The 21,222-nt window shown below is 33.3% G+C and overlaps 2 protein-coding genes across 2 annotated transcripts in view; one reads left to right on the top strand and one right to left on the bottom strand.

The window, feature by feature from the left end:
• The first annotated feature begins 11,734 nt into the window (after positions 1-11,734).
• Positions 11,735-13,659, top strand: LOC127179940 (kinase D-interacting substrate of 220 kDa B). The gene has a single exon (XM_051133777.1). It carries the CDS (start codon positions 11,774-11,776, stop codon positions 13,154-13,156), a length of 1,383 nt encoding a protein of 460 aa, XP_050989734.1. The 5' UTR covers positions 11,735-11,773; the 3' UTR covers positions 13,157-13,659.
• Positions 13,660-13,663: 4 nt separating this feature from the next.
• LOC127179937 (serine/threonine-protein kinase PAK 6) overlaps positions 13,664-21,222 on the bottom strand; it is a 46,240-nt gene continuing 38,681 nt past the window's right edge. Inside the window, exon 9 of the mRNA XM_051133772.1 lies at positions 13,664-19,838. Within this exon, the coding sequence (XP_050989729.1) occupies positions 19,671-19,838 (168 nt within the window). The 3' untranslated portion in view covers positions 13,664-19,670. The remainder of the gene's footprint in view (positions 19,839-21,222) is intronic.

Genomic DNA, 21,222 nt, shown 5'->3' with positions numbered 1-21,222 from the left:
AGGCGTCTGCTGTTACTGCACTAATAAAAGACAAAGATCCAGCAAGGCCATTAGCTGAAAAAACAGGCCTGTTTCAGATTGATGCAGACGTGAGAGACATACATCTGCCATCCAAACGTCCGATTTATTGAGCTGTCAGAGGCTTGGATCTGGCTCTCAGCAGATTGAAAGAAGGTTTTTGCTCATCTGACCACAGAATATCAATGAGAGCGTGTTCGGATCTGAGGGTCGAGGCCACAGGTGCCGCTTCTGACGCTCCTTTGATTTAGAGTTTACAGGACGTTTTTAATAGAGATCAAACTGCTATAGAAAACTAGTAATATTCACATGGTACTCAAATATCTTCATCTCTGCAAACCTTTAGAGCTCTATTGCAAAATATACTGCCCATAAATGCATTTTGATCAGATTTTTTACAACATAATCTTGACAAACTGTTTTGTAATGTGGGTCTTTCCTCACTGAAGTGTTTAGGAGCTGCTTTTGCGTGACGTTGGAGGTTTTAATGAGGACTTTGTCCGTTGAGACACACTGCAGCTGTGAGCGGGAAATCTCCATCTATTACATAATAAGACAAACAGCTGAGAAGCGCCACCGGACAGTAAACCTCAGACGGGGGCAAGCAGATATTAGCGATGACAGTCGTCCCGGTGGTGGGAGTTGGTAATTGAAGGTTCAGAGGGGAAAAGAGGGTCTTTGGTCTGTTCTCTCTCCAGCTTTGGCACTTCTTTAAAGTTGGCAGCGTCTCATTGTGATTGTCGTCCTGCTGGGATAATAGTCACATCACTGATGGACTCAAGCTCACATTGTTCTTGCAGTTCAATGGCTGCTTACAGATTGCTTTGAGTGCTTTTATGTGATGCATATTTGGCTTTTCAATGCACGGAGTGAACATGAATAGGTTATTCATATCTAAGCGTGTCTTATTTAGTGTCTTTGGTTATTTTCAGATACTTGCACTCCAGAAACTGTATGTAAACTATTCATATCAATTGGCATGATGCATGATTTTTTTTTGTTGCATACATTTTTTAAAACATGCTTTTGGATGCATATGCTTTATGGACATGTTTTTTGACATGTTTTTGGGTGCGTGTTTTTTTTCAGCAGACATTTCTGGATGCATGATTTTTCTACATGTTTTTGGATGCATATGTTTTTTGAGACACATTTTTAGATGCACATTGTTTATTGACGTTTTTGGGTGCATATGTTTTTTAAGACAGTTTTCGATGCATATGGTTTATTGACACATTTTTGGATGCATGTTTTTTCAACATGTTTTTGCATTCATGTGTTTTTTGAGACACATTTTTAGATGCACATGCTTTATTGACGTTTTTGGATGCATGTTTTTAGATGCATATGTTTTTTGAGACACGTTTTTAGATGCATGTGGTATATTGACATTTTTAGGTGCATATGTTTTTTTTCAGCAGACATTTTTGTATATATGCTCTATTTAGATGTTTTTGAATGCATATGTTTTTTGAAACATGTTTTTAGATGCTTATGCTGTATTGACCTTTTTTGGCAAACTCTTTTAGATACATGCTTTATTGATACATTTTTTAAAAGCATGTGTTTTTTGACACGTTTTTGGATGAATATGTTTTTTTGACACGTTTTTAGATGCATATGTTTTATTGACGTGTTTTTCGATATGATTTTGGATGCCTGTTTTTTTTAGATGCTTTATGGACATGTTTTTTTGACATATTTGTGGGTGCATATGTTTTTTTCAGCAGACATTTTTGAATGCATGTTTTTTGAGACATGTTTAGATGGACATGGTTTATTGACATGTTTTTGGATGCATATTTTTTTAAAACTTTTTTAGATATTTTTTTTTTGACTCGTTTTTAGATGCATATATTTTTTTCGACATGATTTTAGATGCATATTTTTTTCAGCATGTGTTTTTGAATGCATATGCTTTATTGACATACGTTTTTCAATGTTTGTGTTTTTTCTACATGTTTTTGGATGCATATGTTTTTTTCCCCAACATGCTTTTGGATGCAAAATCTTCATTGACATGATTTTGGATGCATATGTTTTTTCACTGTTTTAGATGCACTAGTACTGACACTTCAGGATGCACTGTATGCAAATTGGGCTTGAGTAAGTGTAGTGAGTTAAAATAATGGAAAAACAAACATGTTGCCATGACTTATTGATCATGTTTTTTTTTTTTTTTTTATGGGCTTTGTTGTATCTGTTTAATTTGTCTTCTAGTGCCTAATTAATACCTAGGCCATAAAATAGTCTTTATTTTTTTAATATACTTTGTATATACACTATTTATTGCTGTCTCATGTTAGTAGTATGCAAGTTTGAATCGTCTTCTATGTGTTTCTGTGCTGTAGAGAGTAGTGGGCGTGGCCCGTTGGGGGCGTGGCCTGTGTGTAACAAGGGGACTAATCACTGAGCCTCATTGATCAATGAAACGTTCTCATTATTGTTCTTAATGACTGGCAGCTGCATCAGTGTGAAAAGCTTTAAAAATACAGGTGGAAGGTTTGAGGTGTGGAGATGCTGCATGAACGCTGGTCCTTTGCTGCGTTTCCTAAAATGTTTAGTTTGCAACATATCTCTTTGTTTTCAAATGTTATCAGCTTTATTTCTGTAGTGCTTTATACAAAACAGATTAATTCAAAGCAGCTTCAGCAACTTATTTTGCCATTTAGACAGTGACAGGCCATATGACTGACATTTACACTGACCACCTTTAGTTTTTAGTTTTATTAGTGGTAAAATGAACTGAAACCAATGTGATTGCACAATAATAGAAAACTCAAACCAATGCACAAAAGTGTTTGCCCTTAAATTTCGGAGAGTAAACAAATGAAAATTGGATGCTGACTTTAAGATCAGATTTTCTGCCCATTACCAGTACAAGTTTTTTAAAGATATGATTCTGTGAAGTGCTAGCGTTTAGTTTCCTGCAAAGTGTTTGTTACATCAAACCAAGTGGAAGTTAGTGAACTGAGTAATTTTGAGTAAATTTGGTTGTCCTTGTCTGTCTGACCTGCCCTCTCACGACTTCATGGTTCCTGCGAGGACACACGGGCAAATAACTGTGACAATGACCCAGCTGCCCGCTCTCATTCCACATGACAAAGTGTGAAGTGTCCGCTCAAGTCAAGCTGTTGTGTGTCCTTGAATCAAACCGAAGGACCCTAGAGAGTGTGAATCTGATCAAGTCTGTCAGCTGCTTAAACACACTCACAATCAAACCTGTTACAGAAGAAACACTTCAAAGATCTGCCTGATAATAGAACAGAAACTGTGAATTATATAAACCGTCCTGACTTACAGTGTTTTCAATTGTTCTGTGCATGCACAAAGCTTCTCGCTGTCCCTGTACTTTCCGTCTCTTCAGAAAGACTAAATGACAGATGCAACATGAGGAAATTGCTGTAATGCAGTGGCAGCAGAATGACTCTCGTCAAAGGCCTGTATTTTATGGCGATTGTGTTGCCTTCAGTCATGTCGATTGTATGAGATGAGTACATGTGAATGTTGTAATTATCAGTGGGGGAACTTAAGATTTTCTTTGAGTTCAGAGTTGAGGGCGTCAGTTAATGAATCACGGCGGAAGCTGTTAGCTGCAATGGTGAATGTTAACTGTACAGATTAAGTTGTTCACATTTTGAGTGCTGCTGTTAAAGAAAGAAGCTGACTGATGTGTGATGACTACATTTCCCAAAATTCCATTTTGCAGAATGCTGAAATACACAATACATCTACACACCTAATGCTTGTCCTTACTCACCCCAGTTCATGCTTTTTGATCTTGTTTTTGGATGCATATGCTTTTTGACATGTTACTAGATGCATATGTTTTTTTTCTTTATGTCAGTGGATGCAAATGCTTTATTGGCATCTGTTTTTGAATGCTTAAGTGTTTTTTTCTACGTTTTTTTTTTTTTGGATGCATATGCTTCTTTGAACATGCATTTTTGGATGTAAGGTTTAGTGACATGTTTTTGGATGCATGTGTTTTTTGCGACATGTTTTTAGATCCATATGCATTATTGACATGTTTTTGGATGCATGTTTTTTCTACATGTTTTTGAATGTATATGTTTTTTTGACACATTTTTGAATGCATGTGTTTTTTTGAGATGTTTTTAGATGCATAGGCATTATTGACATGTTTTTGGATGCATATTATTTTTAGCATACGTTTTTGAATGTATGTTTTTTGAGGCACGTTTTTAGATGCATATGCATTATTGACATGTTTTTGGATGCATGTGTTTTTTTGTTTTGTTTTTTTACATGTTTTGGATGCATGTGTTTTTTGGACATGTTTTTGGAGATGTGTTTTTCAACACTTTTTTGGATTGCATATGATTTTTGAGACACATTTTTAGATTCTTTATTGACATGTTTTTGGATGCATATGTTTTTTTTTTTTTTTTCAATATCCGTTTTTGGATGTATGTTTTTTCAACATGTTTTTGTATGCACATGTTTTTTGAAGTTTTTTAAATGCATATGCTTTACTGACTTTTTTGGATGCATGATTTTTCTACATGTTTTTGAATGCGTATGTTTTTTTTCACACACGTTTTTGGAGATATGTTTTTTCGACACGTTTATGGATGCATGTTTTTTGAGACACATTTTTAGATGCTTTATTAACATGTTCTTGGATGCATGTTTTTTTGGACATGTTTTTGGATGCATGTCATTTTTCCACGTTTTTGATGCATGTTTTAACATGCTTTTTTGGATAACTGTGTTTTTGTTTTTATTTTTTTTTTTTTTTTTTTTTTTTTTACATATTTTTTGATGCATAGGCTTTTTGAGACACGTTTTAGATACATGCTTTATTGACACGTTTTTGGATGCAAGTTTTTCCTACATGTTTTTTATGGCATGTTTTTGGAAGCATATGCTTTTTCAGCATGATTTTGGATACAGTAATCCTGAAAGTTTAGGATGCACTGTGTGCAAATTGGGCTTGAGGTTTGCAGCTGCTTTCTGTTTGTTGAAACTTATTGAACTGACTCATGTTTTACATATAAAGTCCTTATTTACTTTAACATACCCAAGCCCAGGTTATTCCAACGAGTTGTTTTGAACTCACTTCCATCGTGTCAGTTCGGTTCACATTTACGTTTCTATAAACATCTCCTCTTAAAATCAGTCACCGGTCTCGCTGATCAGAAACCTCCATTTGTGGCGATCACAGTCAATCCTGACTGACGATCAGGCATTAACTCCGAATCAACCTTAATTTCTAATTGCCTATTCCGAGCATTGAGCTTCAGGTCCGATCCGCGTGGGGAATGAGACACGGGGTATTTATGTGGTCATTTCTCATTTCTGCATCCATCTGCCCAATTATGCCAAAGTAGCGGCACCCCGTCAGCCCACCGCCACGCACCCACCCGCTTAAGATGTTTGCATAATAAGACATTTATTTTTAAACCCTGATTTTCATGGTCTCCCTTCACCAGGAATTAAGGAACAAACTCAAGAATTCTTCAATGGAGGTTTTACTGAGTCGATTAAGTATGAACGTCTACTGAGTGACGGCTTCATTTAGGCCAAATCTGAAACCACGCTTCCCATTCTGGAGTTTTTGCTCACTTATTTAGAAATGTAGAAAAATAGATTAACCAGAAATTTGTTTAGACATTTATAATATTGTATTCTGTAGTAAAATACTACAGATGAACAAAAGATGTCTAAATAATGTATGTATTGTTGTTCACAGTTTGAATGCAAGGATCATATTCATAAGATCCTGATGCTGCGATCTGAACACTTGCTGATTTTTAATTACACGTTTATCTTTTAATATAAAACACTGTGAGAATGAAGCAGGTCCAAGCTGTGCTTTAGCCGTAAGTGTGAAAATCCCAGCAGGATCCACACATGCTTCCGTCCATCCATACGGTCCAAGTGCGCTCTGAACACCGCTGAAGGAGAAATCAATGACGGCTGAGTCACGCACATTTACATCTGTGCTCAAACAAGACAACGAGAGAAAGTTTATCACTACTGATTTTTATTGATTTGAATTATGCATCAGCATGAACAATCAACATAAATTTTTCAGAAAACAATCTGCCAATCAATCAGTGTTGCTTCTGCTGAAATCCAGCCATGAAAGAGTTAAAGTGAATCGATTCTCTTGATCTAGTGTTTAAATATGTCATTCACCGGAGGGATTGCGTGAGTTTAATTAATCTTGTGCCCCAGGACACATTTTAGCTCCATCGTCACATCCAATTATTGATTGCAGACAATGCATCTTAAATAGTATCAGGATTAATGCATCCAAAAATATATGTTGCTTCTGAGATTAACTGAGGTTAATTTAGTGCAATAATTGCTCGTGTAATTACTACGCTGCGTGGTTTAAAAATACGCCAAGCTAATTTTGTGATGCATTTGACAACACTGCAGACAAATACATGTCAAACATGAGCTAAAGAGAATCTGAAAGCAGAAGTAAAGGTGTGATTATAGGACTGTATCGGGTGAAGTGCTCACAGCTCTCGCTCTCTATTTCAGCCTTTTACTCGTCCAAAAAAAGCCCTTTGAATCTTCGCAGGCAGCCGCTCGGCTTCAAGTGAGTTATTGTGTTGGTTCAGTCGGTTTGGAAGACAGGAGATAATCTATGACCGCGCCGGACTCAAGGAGAGACTGTTACTATTTAAGGATCTGTGCTTCTGATGGGCATTTTAAACATTTATCTATGAAATTTTGGATTCTGATAATGACAAAGTTTACAGTACATTGAATTACCTAAATTGGATCATTTAAATGTTTACATAAACATTTATATTAATGTTAATTATAAACATAAATAAAAACCAGAACTGGAAACACAGAATTGGTTTAAGCTTTTGTCTATATATATATATATATATATATATATATATATGTACATGTATATATATTTTTTAAATAAATTAATAAATAAAAACTGGAAACATGGTTTTAGATTTGACCAAAAATGTCAAGTTTGTAAACAAATTTCTAAATGAACAAGTTTCTAAAATAAATGTCTAAATCTAGATAATAATTTCATAATAAACATGTTTGATGTACAAGATATGATGTATGATATGATATATGATGTGAGATATGATGCATATGATTATAGGCATACTTTTTTGATGCATGTTTTTTTTGGACATACGTTTTTGGATGTATGTTTTTTCTTTATATTTTTGGACGTAAATGTTTTTTTCGACACGTTTTTGGATGCATGGTTTTTTTAGACATGTTTTTAGATGCATATGCATTATTGACATCTTTGTGGATGCATATGTGTTTTGAGATGTTTTTACATGCATATACATTATTGACGCTTTTGGATGCATGTTTTTTCTACATGTTTTTGGATGCATATGTTTTCTTGACATGTTTTTGTATGTATGTTTTTTCAACGTGTTTGGATGCATATGTTTTTTGAGACATGTTTTTAGATGCATATGCTTTATTGATGTTTTTGGATGCATGTTTTTTCTACATGTTTTGTATGCATATGTTTTTTCGACGTATGTTTTTTCTACATGTTTTTAGATGCATATGTTTGTTAGGACATGTTTTTTGATGCATATGTTTTTTTGAGATGTTTTTAGATGCAAATGCATTATTGACAAGTTTTTAAATGCATATGTTTTGGAGACATGATTTTAGATGCATACGCATTATTGACATGTTTTTGGATGCATTTATTTTTTTCTACATGTTTTTAGATGCATATGCTTTATTGACATGATTTTAGATGCATATGCATTATTGACATGTTTTAGGATGCATGTTTTTTCTACGTTTTTGGATGAATATGTTTTCTTGACATGTTTTTGGATGTATGTTTTTTCTACATGTTTTGTATGCATATGTTTTTTCAACATGTTTTTGGATGTATGTTTTTTCTACATGTTTTTGGATGAATATGTTTTCTTGACATGTTTTTGGATGTATGTTTTTTCTACATCTTTTGTATGCACATGTTTTTTCGACATGTTTTTAGATGCATATGTTTTCTTGACATATGTTTTTGGATGGATGGACTGGGAATATAAAGATCATTCCACATCACCGATAGTGTCAGGACTGGATTTGTTGACCTGCTTTATTTCGTCTCTCTTGACGGCAAATCCGTTCTCAGAAACCAACTGATCCACATCCTATTGAGTCTCTGAGTTTCTCCTGTATTTATAGCCGTCGTCTTCATCTCAGAGAGCAGCGCATGTTGAGAGCTCGCAGGTTTCTTTTCACAAGAGATTTTTAAGTGGAGATTATTTTGATCATAAATTGAATTACCCAGCAGTGTCTGGGTGAAGCAGCGCCCATCCGTGCCACGTGTGTCATTATGTAGATAAAATCATTCACATCCAAGCAACAGGTCGTCCTGGTTATGGGAAATGCAATAACCTGCAGTGAGAGACTTGTGTCTGGTTTGGAGTGATCAAAGTGACCTGAGACACAGGTAATGCACTAGTGATTTTCGCTCAGGTGGATTTTCAGGGTGTCTTTGTGGATTGGATCAAATTTATGGTTAATTTGACAGCTGCTTTTATACAGGGCAACTTCAGGGTATGCATTTAAAACCCATGACCTTGGCATTGTTAGCAACATAATCTACTGTCAGAGCCAGAGAAATGCCTTTAAACAATATGTTAATTGTTAAGGACATGTGTGAGTGAAAATGCTACAAAATTACAATATTAGAGACTTGCTGATCGTTGCTTTCTGGCCCAAATCAAAACCCATGATATATGATGTACTGTATGATATATGTGATATATGAAATGTTATATGAGAAATGATATATGATGTATGAAGACTGAGATATGATTTAAGAGATATAGTGCATGAGAATTTAGATTTCATGTGTGAGATATGATGTATATGAGAAATGAGATGTGAGATATGATGTATGAGACATAATGTATGAGAAATTTGATGTATGAGATACAATGCTTGAAAAATTAGATATTTCAATCCGATCTCATGCAATTTGTACATATTTTACAAGGTGGCTGGTTTATATTTTTGCTAAATCATATGCATTTTACAAGTTCCCTAATTTGTGTGAATTCATACAAATGACCTACCCCTAACCCTGACCTAATTGTCTCTGGAGTCTACATAAATCATACAAAATCGTACAGTTGAGGCTGTACAAATTTGTAAGAATTTGCCATCTTAAAATACGTATGAATTGGTTGTGAGATAGCATTGGATATTTGATGTATGAGATATGATGTATGATATGAGATATAAAGTATGCGAAATTAGATACCTGATGCGTGAGATATGGTGTATGAGATATAGTGCATGACAAATGAGATAATTTACGGATGAGATATAATGTATGAAAAGTTCTTCAGAATTCTCTGATTTATGATTTATGAGATATAGTGCATGAGAAATGAAATATTTGATGTGTGAGATATGATGTATGAGATATAGTGCAAGAGAAATTAGATATTTGATGTATGTTATACGAGAAATTATGTGATGTATTAAATATGAGATGATTTATGATGTGAGATATGATGTATGAGATACAATGTATGAGAAATAAGATATTTGAAATGAGATATAATGTATAATGTATATAGTGAGATCATATGAGATGAGATATAGTGCATGAGAAATGAGATGTGAGATATGATGTATACAAAAAAAATTAGATATTTGATGTATGAGATATAATGCATAAAAAATTAAATGTATGAGATATGAGAAATTATGTGATGATGTATTAAATAGGAGATGTATGAGAAATTTGATATTTGACATGAGATATGATGTATAAAATGTGAGATCATTTATGAGATATAGTGCATGAGAAATGAGATGTAATGCATGAAAAATGAGTTATTTGATGTATGAGATATAATGCATGAAATATTGGATATTTGATGTATGAAATATGATGTATGAGATATAATGCATGAAAAATTTGTTATTTGGTGTATGAGATATAATGTAAGAAAAATTAGATGTATGAGATATGAGAAGGTATGTGATGATGTATTAAATATGAGATGATTCATGATGTGAGATACGATGTATGAGATTTGACATTATATGAAATGTATGAGAAATTAGATATTTGACATGAGATATAATGTATAAAAAGTGAGATCATTTATGAGATATAGTGCATGAGAAATGAGATGTGAGATATGAATTATGAGATATAATGCATGAAAAATTAGATATCTGATGTATGTGATATAATGTAAGAAAAATGAGATATATGAGAAATTATGTGATGATAAATATGAGATGATTTATGATATGAGATATGATGTATGAGATTTGATGTATTGTATGAGATGTATGAGAAATTAGATATTTGACATGAGATATATTGTATAAAATTTGAGATCATTTATGAGATACAGTTTATGAGAAATGAGATGTCATGTTATTTGATGTATGAAATGTGATGTATGAGATATAATGCATTAACAATTAGATATTTGATGTATGAGATATGACATATGAGATATAATGCATGAAAAAATTAGTTATTTGATGTATGAGATATAATGTAAGAAATGTATGAGATGTGAGATCATTTATGAGATATGGTGCATGAGAAATGAGATGTAATGCATAAAAAAAATTATTTGATGTATGATATAATATATGAAAAATAAGATGTATGAGAAATTAGATATTTGACGAGATATGATGTATGAAAAGTGAGGTGATTTATGAGATATAATGCATGGGATGTGAGATCTGATGTATGAGATATTATGTATGGAAAATAAGATATTTGACATGAGATATAATTTATGAAATGTGAGACATGATGCATGAGATATAGTGCATTAAAGTGCATTAAGTAAAGATCACGTTCCATGAAGATATTTTGTAAATTTCGTACTGTAAATATATCAAAACTTAATTTTTGATTATTAATATGCATTGCTAAGAACTTTTTTTTTTGCACCCTCAGATTCCAGATTTTCAAATAGTTGTATTTCAGCCAAATATTGTTAGAAACCTTACTTCAATGGAAAGCTTGATTCAGCTATCAGGCGATGTATAAATCTCAGTTTTAAAAAATTGACCCTTATGACTGTTTTTGTGGTCCAGGATCACATATGTACTATATGAGAATGCATGATGCATGATTTGATTACTAAACAAATATGAGCAGCAGTGACAGTGATGCCTGACTTGGCAAAAAAGTGTTGTGAAAATCTCTTTGTCTTTGTAAATGAGTTTTGTAAATGAGCAGATGTTGATGTGAGCATTTGTTTTATCCGCTCAGACTGCTCGAGTCAGAATGTGTGTTAATCTGCATACTAACCACCCGTCACTGCAGGTTCATCAAGCATGACTCAGGGATTTAAACATCCACAATACACCGACTTGACCTTTAGAAACCTTACAAAGCACTTTGCTTTTCAAATGTGTATATATATATTTTTATATACACCTAAAAGAGAAGGCCATTAACGCTGTTGCTCGGGCAACGGATCCTTTTATATCCAACCTGACAGGAGAATAAAACAAACCCGTGTTTTTACCACTGAGTAATTCTTGTCAGCGAATTAGTACATCTCTCTCCCCTCCTGGCTGAGAAAAGAGGAGGTGATTGTGAATGGACCCATAGCAGCATCGCCGCTCTCGGATGGCTGTTTCCGTAGCAACACGGGGAGGGCGTGCGGAGCGCCGAGGTATAAAAACACAGACAGTTTCTCAGACCAGACTCAGAAACTCTGAGAGCTGCCTGCCAATAACCACCACGAACTCACTCCAGATCATGATGCTGAGGCCGAAGGACTTGTGTCAGGGATCTGGCACCAAAACTTTCCTGGAAGCCATGCAGAGCGGGAAAGTCCACTTGGCACGCTTCGTCCTGGACGCCTTGGACGGGCGCATCATCAACGGGAAAGCCGAAAACGGGCGAACGCTTCTAATGCACGCCGTGTGCCTTCAAGAGCAAGCAACTAGATCTAAATTCACCCAGCTTTTGCTGGAAAAAGGCGCAGACGTGAATGCACGGGACGACCATGGACGCACAGCCTTGAGTCTTGCGTGCGAACATGGACATTTAGATTCGGTGAAGCTCCTGGTGCAATTCAACGCTGATCCAGAGCTGACGGACACTTGGGGAAACAGTGCTCTCATGTACGCCGCGTGTGGAGGACACAGCCAAATTTTGGAGTTCCTCGTCCGGGCGTTTAAGAAGCTCGGTTTGCGATTGGATCGCACCAACCACGCCGGGCACTCGGCCATCCAAGTTGCAGATTTCTTCGGCCACAACCAGTGCGTTCAAACCCTCAACGGGTGCGGAAAGAAGACGGTGAGTCCGACAAACAGCACGGGGGAACCCGCTGAAGACCTGCGATGGCCCAATCGCCTCCCGAAGCAGGTCCTAGAGAGATTCTCCAAACAAATCCAAAGCAAGCACGAGGAAATCCTCCCGGCTTTGTTTCAGAGACAGCTGCGTGTCGGCGACAGCAACGGCCTGCGGATTCGCTTCAGACGTCCAGATGCCAACCAAACCCTCAACAGATCCGAAGATGGACCAGATCTGCTATTCGCTTCGAAACAGATTCAAAACTCGGTTCTGAAAGAGGTCGGAAGCACCAAAAGCGCAGAGTGCGAGGTGGACGGCGAGACGCCAATTTGGGGAAAAACGCGTTCGTTTAATCTTGACCTCAGAACTGGAAGAAAACAATCCTATCAGGGCGACTTGCATGAAGTCAACAGATCTGCTCCCAAATTCAAAAGAGCATCACTACAAGACGAGAAACCACTTGTGGCGAAGTTCTACAACCAAAACAGCACAAAAACGTCTGGCGAGAGCCGAAAAGACATGCAAAAACGCGGAAGCGTACCCAAAACTACCAGACAGAGCAAACTTCTGTTTAGTCGGGAAGAACTCGAACCTGAAAGGATCAAACCTCGCTCTTCTGGGCTCTCCGGGTTCGGAAACAGACTCCTGCGTAGATTCACGGCTCCTGAGTTCATGCGACACATCAGAGACTGTCCCAGCGAAGCTGGACACGGTAGAGGGAAGATGTCTCGGTCCGAGACCTTCCCGTTCTCGCACACGCACATGAGAGTGAACAGCCAGCCGAGCGTGGACAGCATCAGCGCAGTGAGATGCGAATTTGAGAGCAATTCTGCTCTTAAATGAGCTTTTAAATGCATATTTAGTGTAAAACACTCTTGTGGGCATTTAGAGAGATGTTTATGACTATGGCAGAGACGTTATAAATAGCCGTGTACTTTATGAATGTAAGAAGTCGAGCTCTCTTGAGACTTTTAACTGCTGCTGCTGCTGCTCTCAAGGTCTTTTGAACTGCCTCTGTAGATTCATTAACATTCTTCAGCTAATTTAATTATTATGCACTGCTAAAGAGTGTCTGTGCATTACGTACTTATGCATGCCTATTATAGCCTATTTTTATAAGCATATTTTGAGAAAAGTCAAGCAAATGTTTTGTGATTTGTATGCATTAAAATACAATTTTGTATATCTATGCATAGCAATGTAAATAGTTTATATTCTGCATTCTTTGATAGACTAAAACAACTGTATAAATTCTGACTAATATATATATATGAATAAAGCACTTGTGTACGCTTGAAGCATCTGTGTATATGAGAAATAAAACTTGATATCAGTGGGTTTTTTTATATGCATGGTTTATTCTTTAAAAAATTTAAACGTATAGTTCTCTTCATCAACAACTGACATACAAACAAGCACACGACACATGTTGTGGAAAGAAGGTTGATTATGAGTCATGTGTCCTCGGCTGCGTCATATACACAAACACAAGAGCTGTGCAAACTAACGAGGGGCCGTTCACACCAGATGCGCGCCTGCGTTCAAACACAGATGGAGTGTGACTTATAGAAACAAATGCAGGAGTTCGGAAATACTTTTAACTTGATATGACGGATTTGAGAGGAACAGGCTGTCGTTATTCAATTCCCTTCCACTGCAGATTTCAAGTCTTAGTTCTGTATTCAAACTTGTTCCTCACAAAAAGCATCATACTATTTCAGTTTTTATACTTAAAAATGACATATTTAAGTCTGTGTAATACTTGCCTTCTCTTTGTAAATTTCTGTGAAATTTACATTAATTGTCTAAGTTAAAATAGTTTCTACACCAATTTTTTTTTGTAAAGGAAATTATACAAGTATGAAAATAAAAAAGGTAATTGTGGCTTTTTATCTCATAATTCAGACTTTGTTTCTCGCAATTACGAGAAAAAAAAGTCAGAACTGTGAAATATAAACAGAATTATGAAGAAAAAAGTCAGAATTCTGAGTTTATGTTACAATTCTTTCTTTTGTTCTGAATTCTGAAGTCAGAATAAAAATAAAAAAGGTAATTGCACAATTTGGACTTTGTGAGATATTAACAGAATTATGGGAATAAAGTTTATATGTTGCAATTCTGACTCTTTTCACTTAATTCTGAATTCAGAATAAAAAACAAGGTAATTTTACAATTCAGACTTTTTTTCTCAATTATAAAAGTCAGAATTGTGAGATATAAACAGAATTATGAGAAAAAAGTCAGAATTTAGAGTTTATATGTTGCAATTCTGACTGGTTTTTTTACTGAATTCTGAAATTAGAATAAAAAGGTAATTTTGCAATTCAGACTTTGTTTCTCACAATTATAAGATAAAAGTCACAACTGTGAGATATAAACAGAATTATGAGGGGGGAAAAAGTCTGAATATATTCAATTTATATGTCTTAATTCTGACTTTTTCTCTGAATTCAGAATTCGGAATAAAAAAATAAAAAAGGGAACTGCACAATTCGGACTTTGTTTCTCGCAATTATGAGATAAAACAGAATTGTGAGATATAAACAGAATTATGAGAAAAAATCAGAATTTCAAGTTTATATGTCGCAATTCTGACACTTTTTTGTTCTAAATTCGGAATTCGGAATAAAAAATAAAAAAGGTAATTGCACAATTCAGAATTTGTTTTTCGCAATTATGAGATAAATATCAGAATTGTGAGATATCACGTCAAAGGAAAAAAAGTCAACATTTTGAGTTCATATTTCGCAATTCTGATAGTTTTGTTTCTCTCAATTCTGAATTCAGAATAAAAAATAACAAAGGGAATTGGACAATTCGGACTTTGTATCTCGCAGTTATGAGATAAAAAGTCAGAATTGTGAGATTTAAAAAGAATTATGAGAAAAAAAGTCAAAATTTTGAGTTTATGTGTTGCAATTCTAACTTTTTTTTTCTCTGAATTCGGAAAATAAAAAACGTAATTATTTTGTTTTTTACAATTATGAGGGGGAAAAAGTCAGAATTTTTAGTTTATATGTCAAATTCTGACTGTTTTTCTCTGAATGCTGAATTCAGAATAAAAAGAGAACTGCACAATTTGGTCAGAATTGTGAGATATAAACAGAATTATGAGAAAAAGAAGTCTATGAGTTTATATTTTTAATTCTGACTTTTTTTTTCTCTGAATTCTGAATAAAAATAAAAAAAAAGTCATTTTACAATTTGGACTTTGTTTCTCACAATTATGAGATAAAGGTCATAATTGTGAGATATAAACAGAATTATGAGAAAAAAGTCAAAATTCTGAATTTTTTTTCTCTCAATTCTGAATTTAGAATAAAAAATAACAAAGGTAATTGCACAATTCGGACTTTGTATCTCGCAATTCTGAGATAAAAGTCAAAATTGTGAGATTTAAACAGAATTATGAGAAAAAAGTCAAAATTTTGAGTTTATGTGTTGCAATTCTGACTTTTATTCTCCGAATTCGGAATAAAAAATAAAAAAGGTAATTACTTTGTTTTTCGCAATTATGAGATAAAGATCATAATTGTGAGATATAAACAGAATTATGAGACAAAAGTAAGAATTTTGAGTAAGAAAAAAAAGTAAGAATTATGTTGACTGTTTTTCTCTGAATTTTGAATTCAGAATAAAAATTTAAAAAGGTGATTTTACAATTCGCACTTTGTTTCTCGCTATAATGAGATAAAAGTCAAAATTGTGAGATATAAGCAGAATTCAGAGAAGAAAAATCTGAATTTTGAGTTCATATGTCGCAATTCTGACTTTTTTCTCTGAATTCAGAATAAAAAAAATAAAAAAGGAGTTTTAAAATTCAGACTTTGTTTCTCATAATTATAAAAAAAAAGTCAGAACTGTGAGATATGAACAGAATTCAGTTTATGTGTCTGTTTTTTCTCACAATTGTAAGTTTATATCTCACAGTTCTAACTTGTTTGTGCAATTCTGAGTTCATATCTCATAATTTTGAGTTTATATCTTGCAACTTTGAGTTTATTTCTCACAATTTCGAGAATTGTTTATTTTTATTCCGTGACCAGAAAAAAAGAAGAAAAAACGAATTGCGAGATGTAAACAGAATCAGAAATCATAATTTTGATTCTGTTTTTTTTCTATGAATTCGGAGTTTACGTGTTTGCAATTTTGTTTTTTCTTGCAATTGCAAATTTATATCTCACAATTCTAACTTTTATACCTTTAGTTTGTATCTTGCAATTTTGAGTTTCTCACAATTTTGAGAATTTTTTTATTTTATATTTTACATTGAAAAAAAAAAAAAAAAAAAAAAAAAAGAATTGTGAGATCCAAACTCAGAATTCAGAGAAAAAAGTCAGAATTGCAACATATAAACTCCTGTGGCGAAAACAAGGTTCCATAGGAAAGAGCTGCATAAAAATTCTTTAAAAACTGCAAAATAGCAAATAAGTTATATTCAATTTGCATATAATGCAATGTAAATAAAAATAGTGTGACAAAACACATCCTGTGTGAACGGCCCCAAACACAAATCAACATCTCTCCCTGCTCTTTTTTAATCGGTCAGTATGATCATTCAGGAAACATCACAGTACAACAGGTAGGATGCGAAAATATCACAATGAACGCTGCATCCAAAATGTAAACGCACACACACACACCAACAAACAGACTTTCCCTTTCTTCTCTCATAATTAAACGAATGCAAATACGGGTCGTTTCCCACTCTGATTATGTACATTATTTGTTCTTCTGACGGCTGACCGCGAAATCAGCAGTTTTAGAAACCGGGAATCGGCGCTCGAGCTCAGATGCAGTATTTACACGGTTTACAAACCATTCGCAGCACCCTTTCCAAAAGCAGGTGCTCGTCGACCCATTGAAAAAAAATAATAAATAGGTCATTAAAATATATACAGTTGGTTACAATGGCTCATAAAAACGTTTCGCACCTGTCAGTGCTGACAACAAATGACATCGTTTCACCGCCTTTTCTGAAGAAACGCTTGCGTTCCTCAGATTAAGATTCAAGCCACTGTTTAGCCATGCAAGCCAGTCTTACACAAGCTGTAAAAACGCAGGTGAAATATGTGCCTCCTGTGGCGTTAAATCTCTCTTTCAGCCGGCCCAGACCGAATCTGCGGACGGTTACATTTCCTCTGCTGATTCTGGATAAAATATTGGCATTTAAAATGGTAAATGTGTTCAACAGAGCTGAAAGTACCACATTGCTGTTGGTTGTTGAAAGTAAAGATCTGCAATATGACCAAATACATGGTGCAAGTAATTTTATATCTTGATAACAGCAAAATGATTTTTTGAAATTCCAAATAAAACAAATACTGCTTCGGTCTTTCAACTTCAAAATTTCATGTTCATGGAAAATCAACCAAAAAAGGTTTCGACTTCAACTCAAATAACAAATTATTTCAACATTTGAAACTGTTGAAATTTATCCAGTAATACATACAACTTGTGATGCACATCAGTTGAATATCGCAGATAAATATATACTAATGTAATGCTTTACAATAAGTTTCAATTAGTTGGTTATGTTGGTTAACTATATCACTGCCTTGTTTTTCAACGGATATGGACACCAACTTAATTTAATTTAATTTAATTTAATTATTAGGTCTGGTTGGATGAGCCACATTATTTTAAACTAAAATAAAATTAATATAATTTAATACATCAAAATCTAATTGTATGAGCCACATTTGAAATTAAATTAAATTAAATTAAATTAAATTAAATTAAATTAAATTAAATTAAATTAAATTAAATTAAATTAAATTGGATGAGCCACATTTGATGCTGTTACTTTTTTAATTTAATTTAATTAAATGTATATAATTTAATACATAAAAATCTAATTACATGAGCCCCATTTGAAGCTGTTGTAATTTAATTTAATTTTTAATTTAATTTTTAATTTAATTTTTAATTTAATTTTTAATTTAATTTTTAATTTAATTTAATTTAATTTAATAAGCCACACTTGAAGCTGTTGACATTTTAATTTAAATTAAATTAAATTAAATTAAATTAAATCTGATTGGATGAGCCACATCTGAACCTGTTGAAAGTTTTTTTATCATTTTATTTTATTTAATTTTAATTTAATTCAATACATTAAAATCTGATTGGTGAACCACATTTGAAACTGCTGAAATTTGTAATCATTTAATTTAATTAATTTAATTTAATTCAATATATTAAAATCTGATTGGTGAGCCACATTTGAACCTGTTACATTATTTTATCATTTAATTTAATTTAATTTTAATTTAATTTAATTCAATACATTGAATCTGATTGGTGAACCACATTTGAAGCTGTTGAAATTTTTAATCATTTAATTAAATAAATTTAATCTAATTTATTATATTATGGTGAGCCCCATTTGAAGCTACTGAAATTAAATTAAATTAAATTAAATTAAATTAAATTAAATTAAATTAAATTAAATTAAATTAAATTAAATTAAATTAAATTAAATTAAATTAAATCTGATTGGATGAGCCACATTTGAACCTGTTGAAATTTTTTATTATTTAATTTTATTTTAATTTAATTCAGTACATTAAAATCTGACTGGTGAGCCACATTTAAAGCTGTTGAAATTTAGCCAATACACATACAACTTGTGATGCACATAAATTAAATGAAGATAACCAACTGAAATATATAATTCCAGGTTGTAGATAATAAATATTAAGATGATGCTTAACAATGCATAATGCATTAATTAACATTTGTATTTGTATTCAGTATACTTTGTTAACAGTTAAAACTGTTCATTGTTAGTTCATATTAGCTCAACAATTACAATTCAACTGTAATAATTTTAATTTGTTATAATTTATGTATTAGTAAATGCTTTAGTATTTAGTTAACTAATGGAACCGTATTGTAAATAGTTGACAATAATTGTTGTAGAACAGCTGTAAAAAGAAAACGTGAGTTCATTGTATGAAAGCATTATAAAATTTGCCAAAATATTTGATAAACGAACACAAGCATTCATGAAATTGACGAATGAGGCTTGTTCCAGGTCTCTGCGGCCGCAGATTCGATGTGAGTCACGATAACACGCTTCCAACTGAACATAAAACCCAGCGGCATTTCAGTCAGACGCACTTCTGCTCTAATTCACCGACTTTTAAGCACCAATAAGACGTCCTCAGGTAGAAGAAAATGGCTTTATAGAGTTCATCTCTCATAAAACAGCCATCTCAGTCCTGATTGCTCCAGGGAACACGAGGTGCTTCTCACTCCGACAGCCCAGAAAAGCCGCCGCTTCGCCGCTCCCGGTTGGTTTCTATTCCCCCGCCGAGGCTCCGGTGCAGTCGTGAGCAGCAGATGCAGGGCTTCAGCAGCGGGACATGCGCTTGCGGTACTGCTCCACCAGGGGCACCAGGCACTGCGGAGAGCTGGCCTGCAGGAGGAAGGGATGCTCCAGGAGGTCGGTGGCACTGGCCCGCTCCAGCGGATCCCGCGTCAGCATGCGGTCCAGGAAGTCTTTCAGCACCGGGGACACCTGCAGACCAACGGGACGTTCACAGAGAAACAGACCGGACTAAATAACACGTCAGTAACCTGCAAATGACTTTGACATAACCAAAACATAGACATTTTTCAACAGATATGGACACCAGTTCAAACATGTTTGAATCAGTTTGTCCACAATGCGATTAGTGAGGGGTTTTTTTACCCACAAATGAAAGATAAACATTCTGACTTTAAAAGCACATTTGAGATGCAGGTTTTTATTTTTATTTTATTTTATTTTTTACCCACACATGAAAGACAAAGGATTGTTTTGACTTTAAAAACACATTTGAGATGCAGGTTTTTATTTTATTTTGATTTTTTTATAATTGTATTTTTATTTGAAATATATTTTTACATTTATTTTATTTTATTTGATGTTATTTTATTTTATTTTGAATTTTATTTGATTGCATTTTATTTTGAATTTTATTTGATTGTATTTTATTTTGAATTTTATTAAAATTTTTATTTCATTTTTTTTATTTTGAATTTTATTTTGAAATGTATTTTATTTTATTTTATTTTACAAGCACACGTTTTAGCATCACAGTATTTTAAGTTAGTTTTGTTTTACCCACAAACGAAAGACAAAGCATCATTTTGACTTTAAGAAAAAAAAATTGCATCATAGTGGCATTTAGCATTTTTTTACCCACATGACAGAGATTTTTTTGTAGTTGTTGTTGTTGTTTAAAAACACATTTGAGATGTAGTATTTTATTTAATTTAATTTAATTTAATTTAATTTTATTTAATTTTATTTTATTTTATTTTACACTGAGTATCTGCCCACAACACTTTAGCATCATAGTGGTGAGTTTTGCACTTAAGAAAATGTCAAAATCTTTTTTTTTTTGTTGTTTTTTCTTACCCACATATGACAGAAATATGATTGTTTTTGAGTTTAAAAACACATTTGAGATGCAGGTCATTAATTTATTCATGTTATTCATGTCATACAATTGACAACTCGGCTTTTTTTTTTTTTATGTTATATTTTATTTATGTATTTTAATTTATTATTTGGCCGATTTAATTTGTTGATTAATTTTTTTCACTTCTTTCTTTTTTTTTTGTATTAATGACATTAGGTTTAGCCTGCTGTAAGATAATGTTTTGGTTAAATTAATATTATTAATATATTATTTATATGTTGTTCAAAGACTTATGTAGAAGGTGCAGTCTTATTAAATTATTATATGTCATGTAATTGCTTGTCAAACTAAATGTCTTATTTATTTATGTAATAATTTTTATTTTATTATTATTCTTCATGGCAATTTTAATGTTTTATTTTAGCATTTAATTTGTTATCATTTCTCAAAGTTTTCTTTTATTATTTTTTAATTTTAATTTGCATTTTTATTTAA

The sequence above is a fragment of the Labeo rohita genome, chromosome 17 (genome assembly GCF_022985175.1).
Source record: "Labeo rohita strain BAU-BD-2019 chromosome 17, IGBB_LRoh.1.0, whole genome shotgun sequence".
NCBI lineage: Eukaryota > Metazoa > Chordata > Actinopteri > Cypriniformes > Cyprinidae > Labeo > Labeo rohita.
This window is presented reverse-complemented; position numbering and strand designations above follow the sequence as displayed.

Bases quoted from the DNA above. Each gene is read 5' to 3' on its own strand.
- LOC127179940 (XM_051133777.1), top strand. From the start codon at position 11,774: ATGATGCTGAGGCCGAAGGACTTGTGTCAGGGATCTGGCACCAAAACT.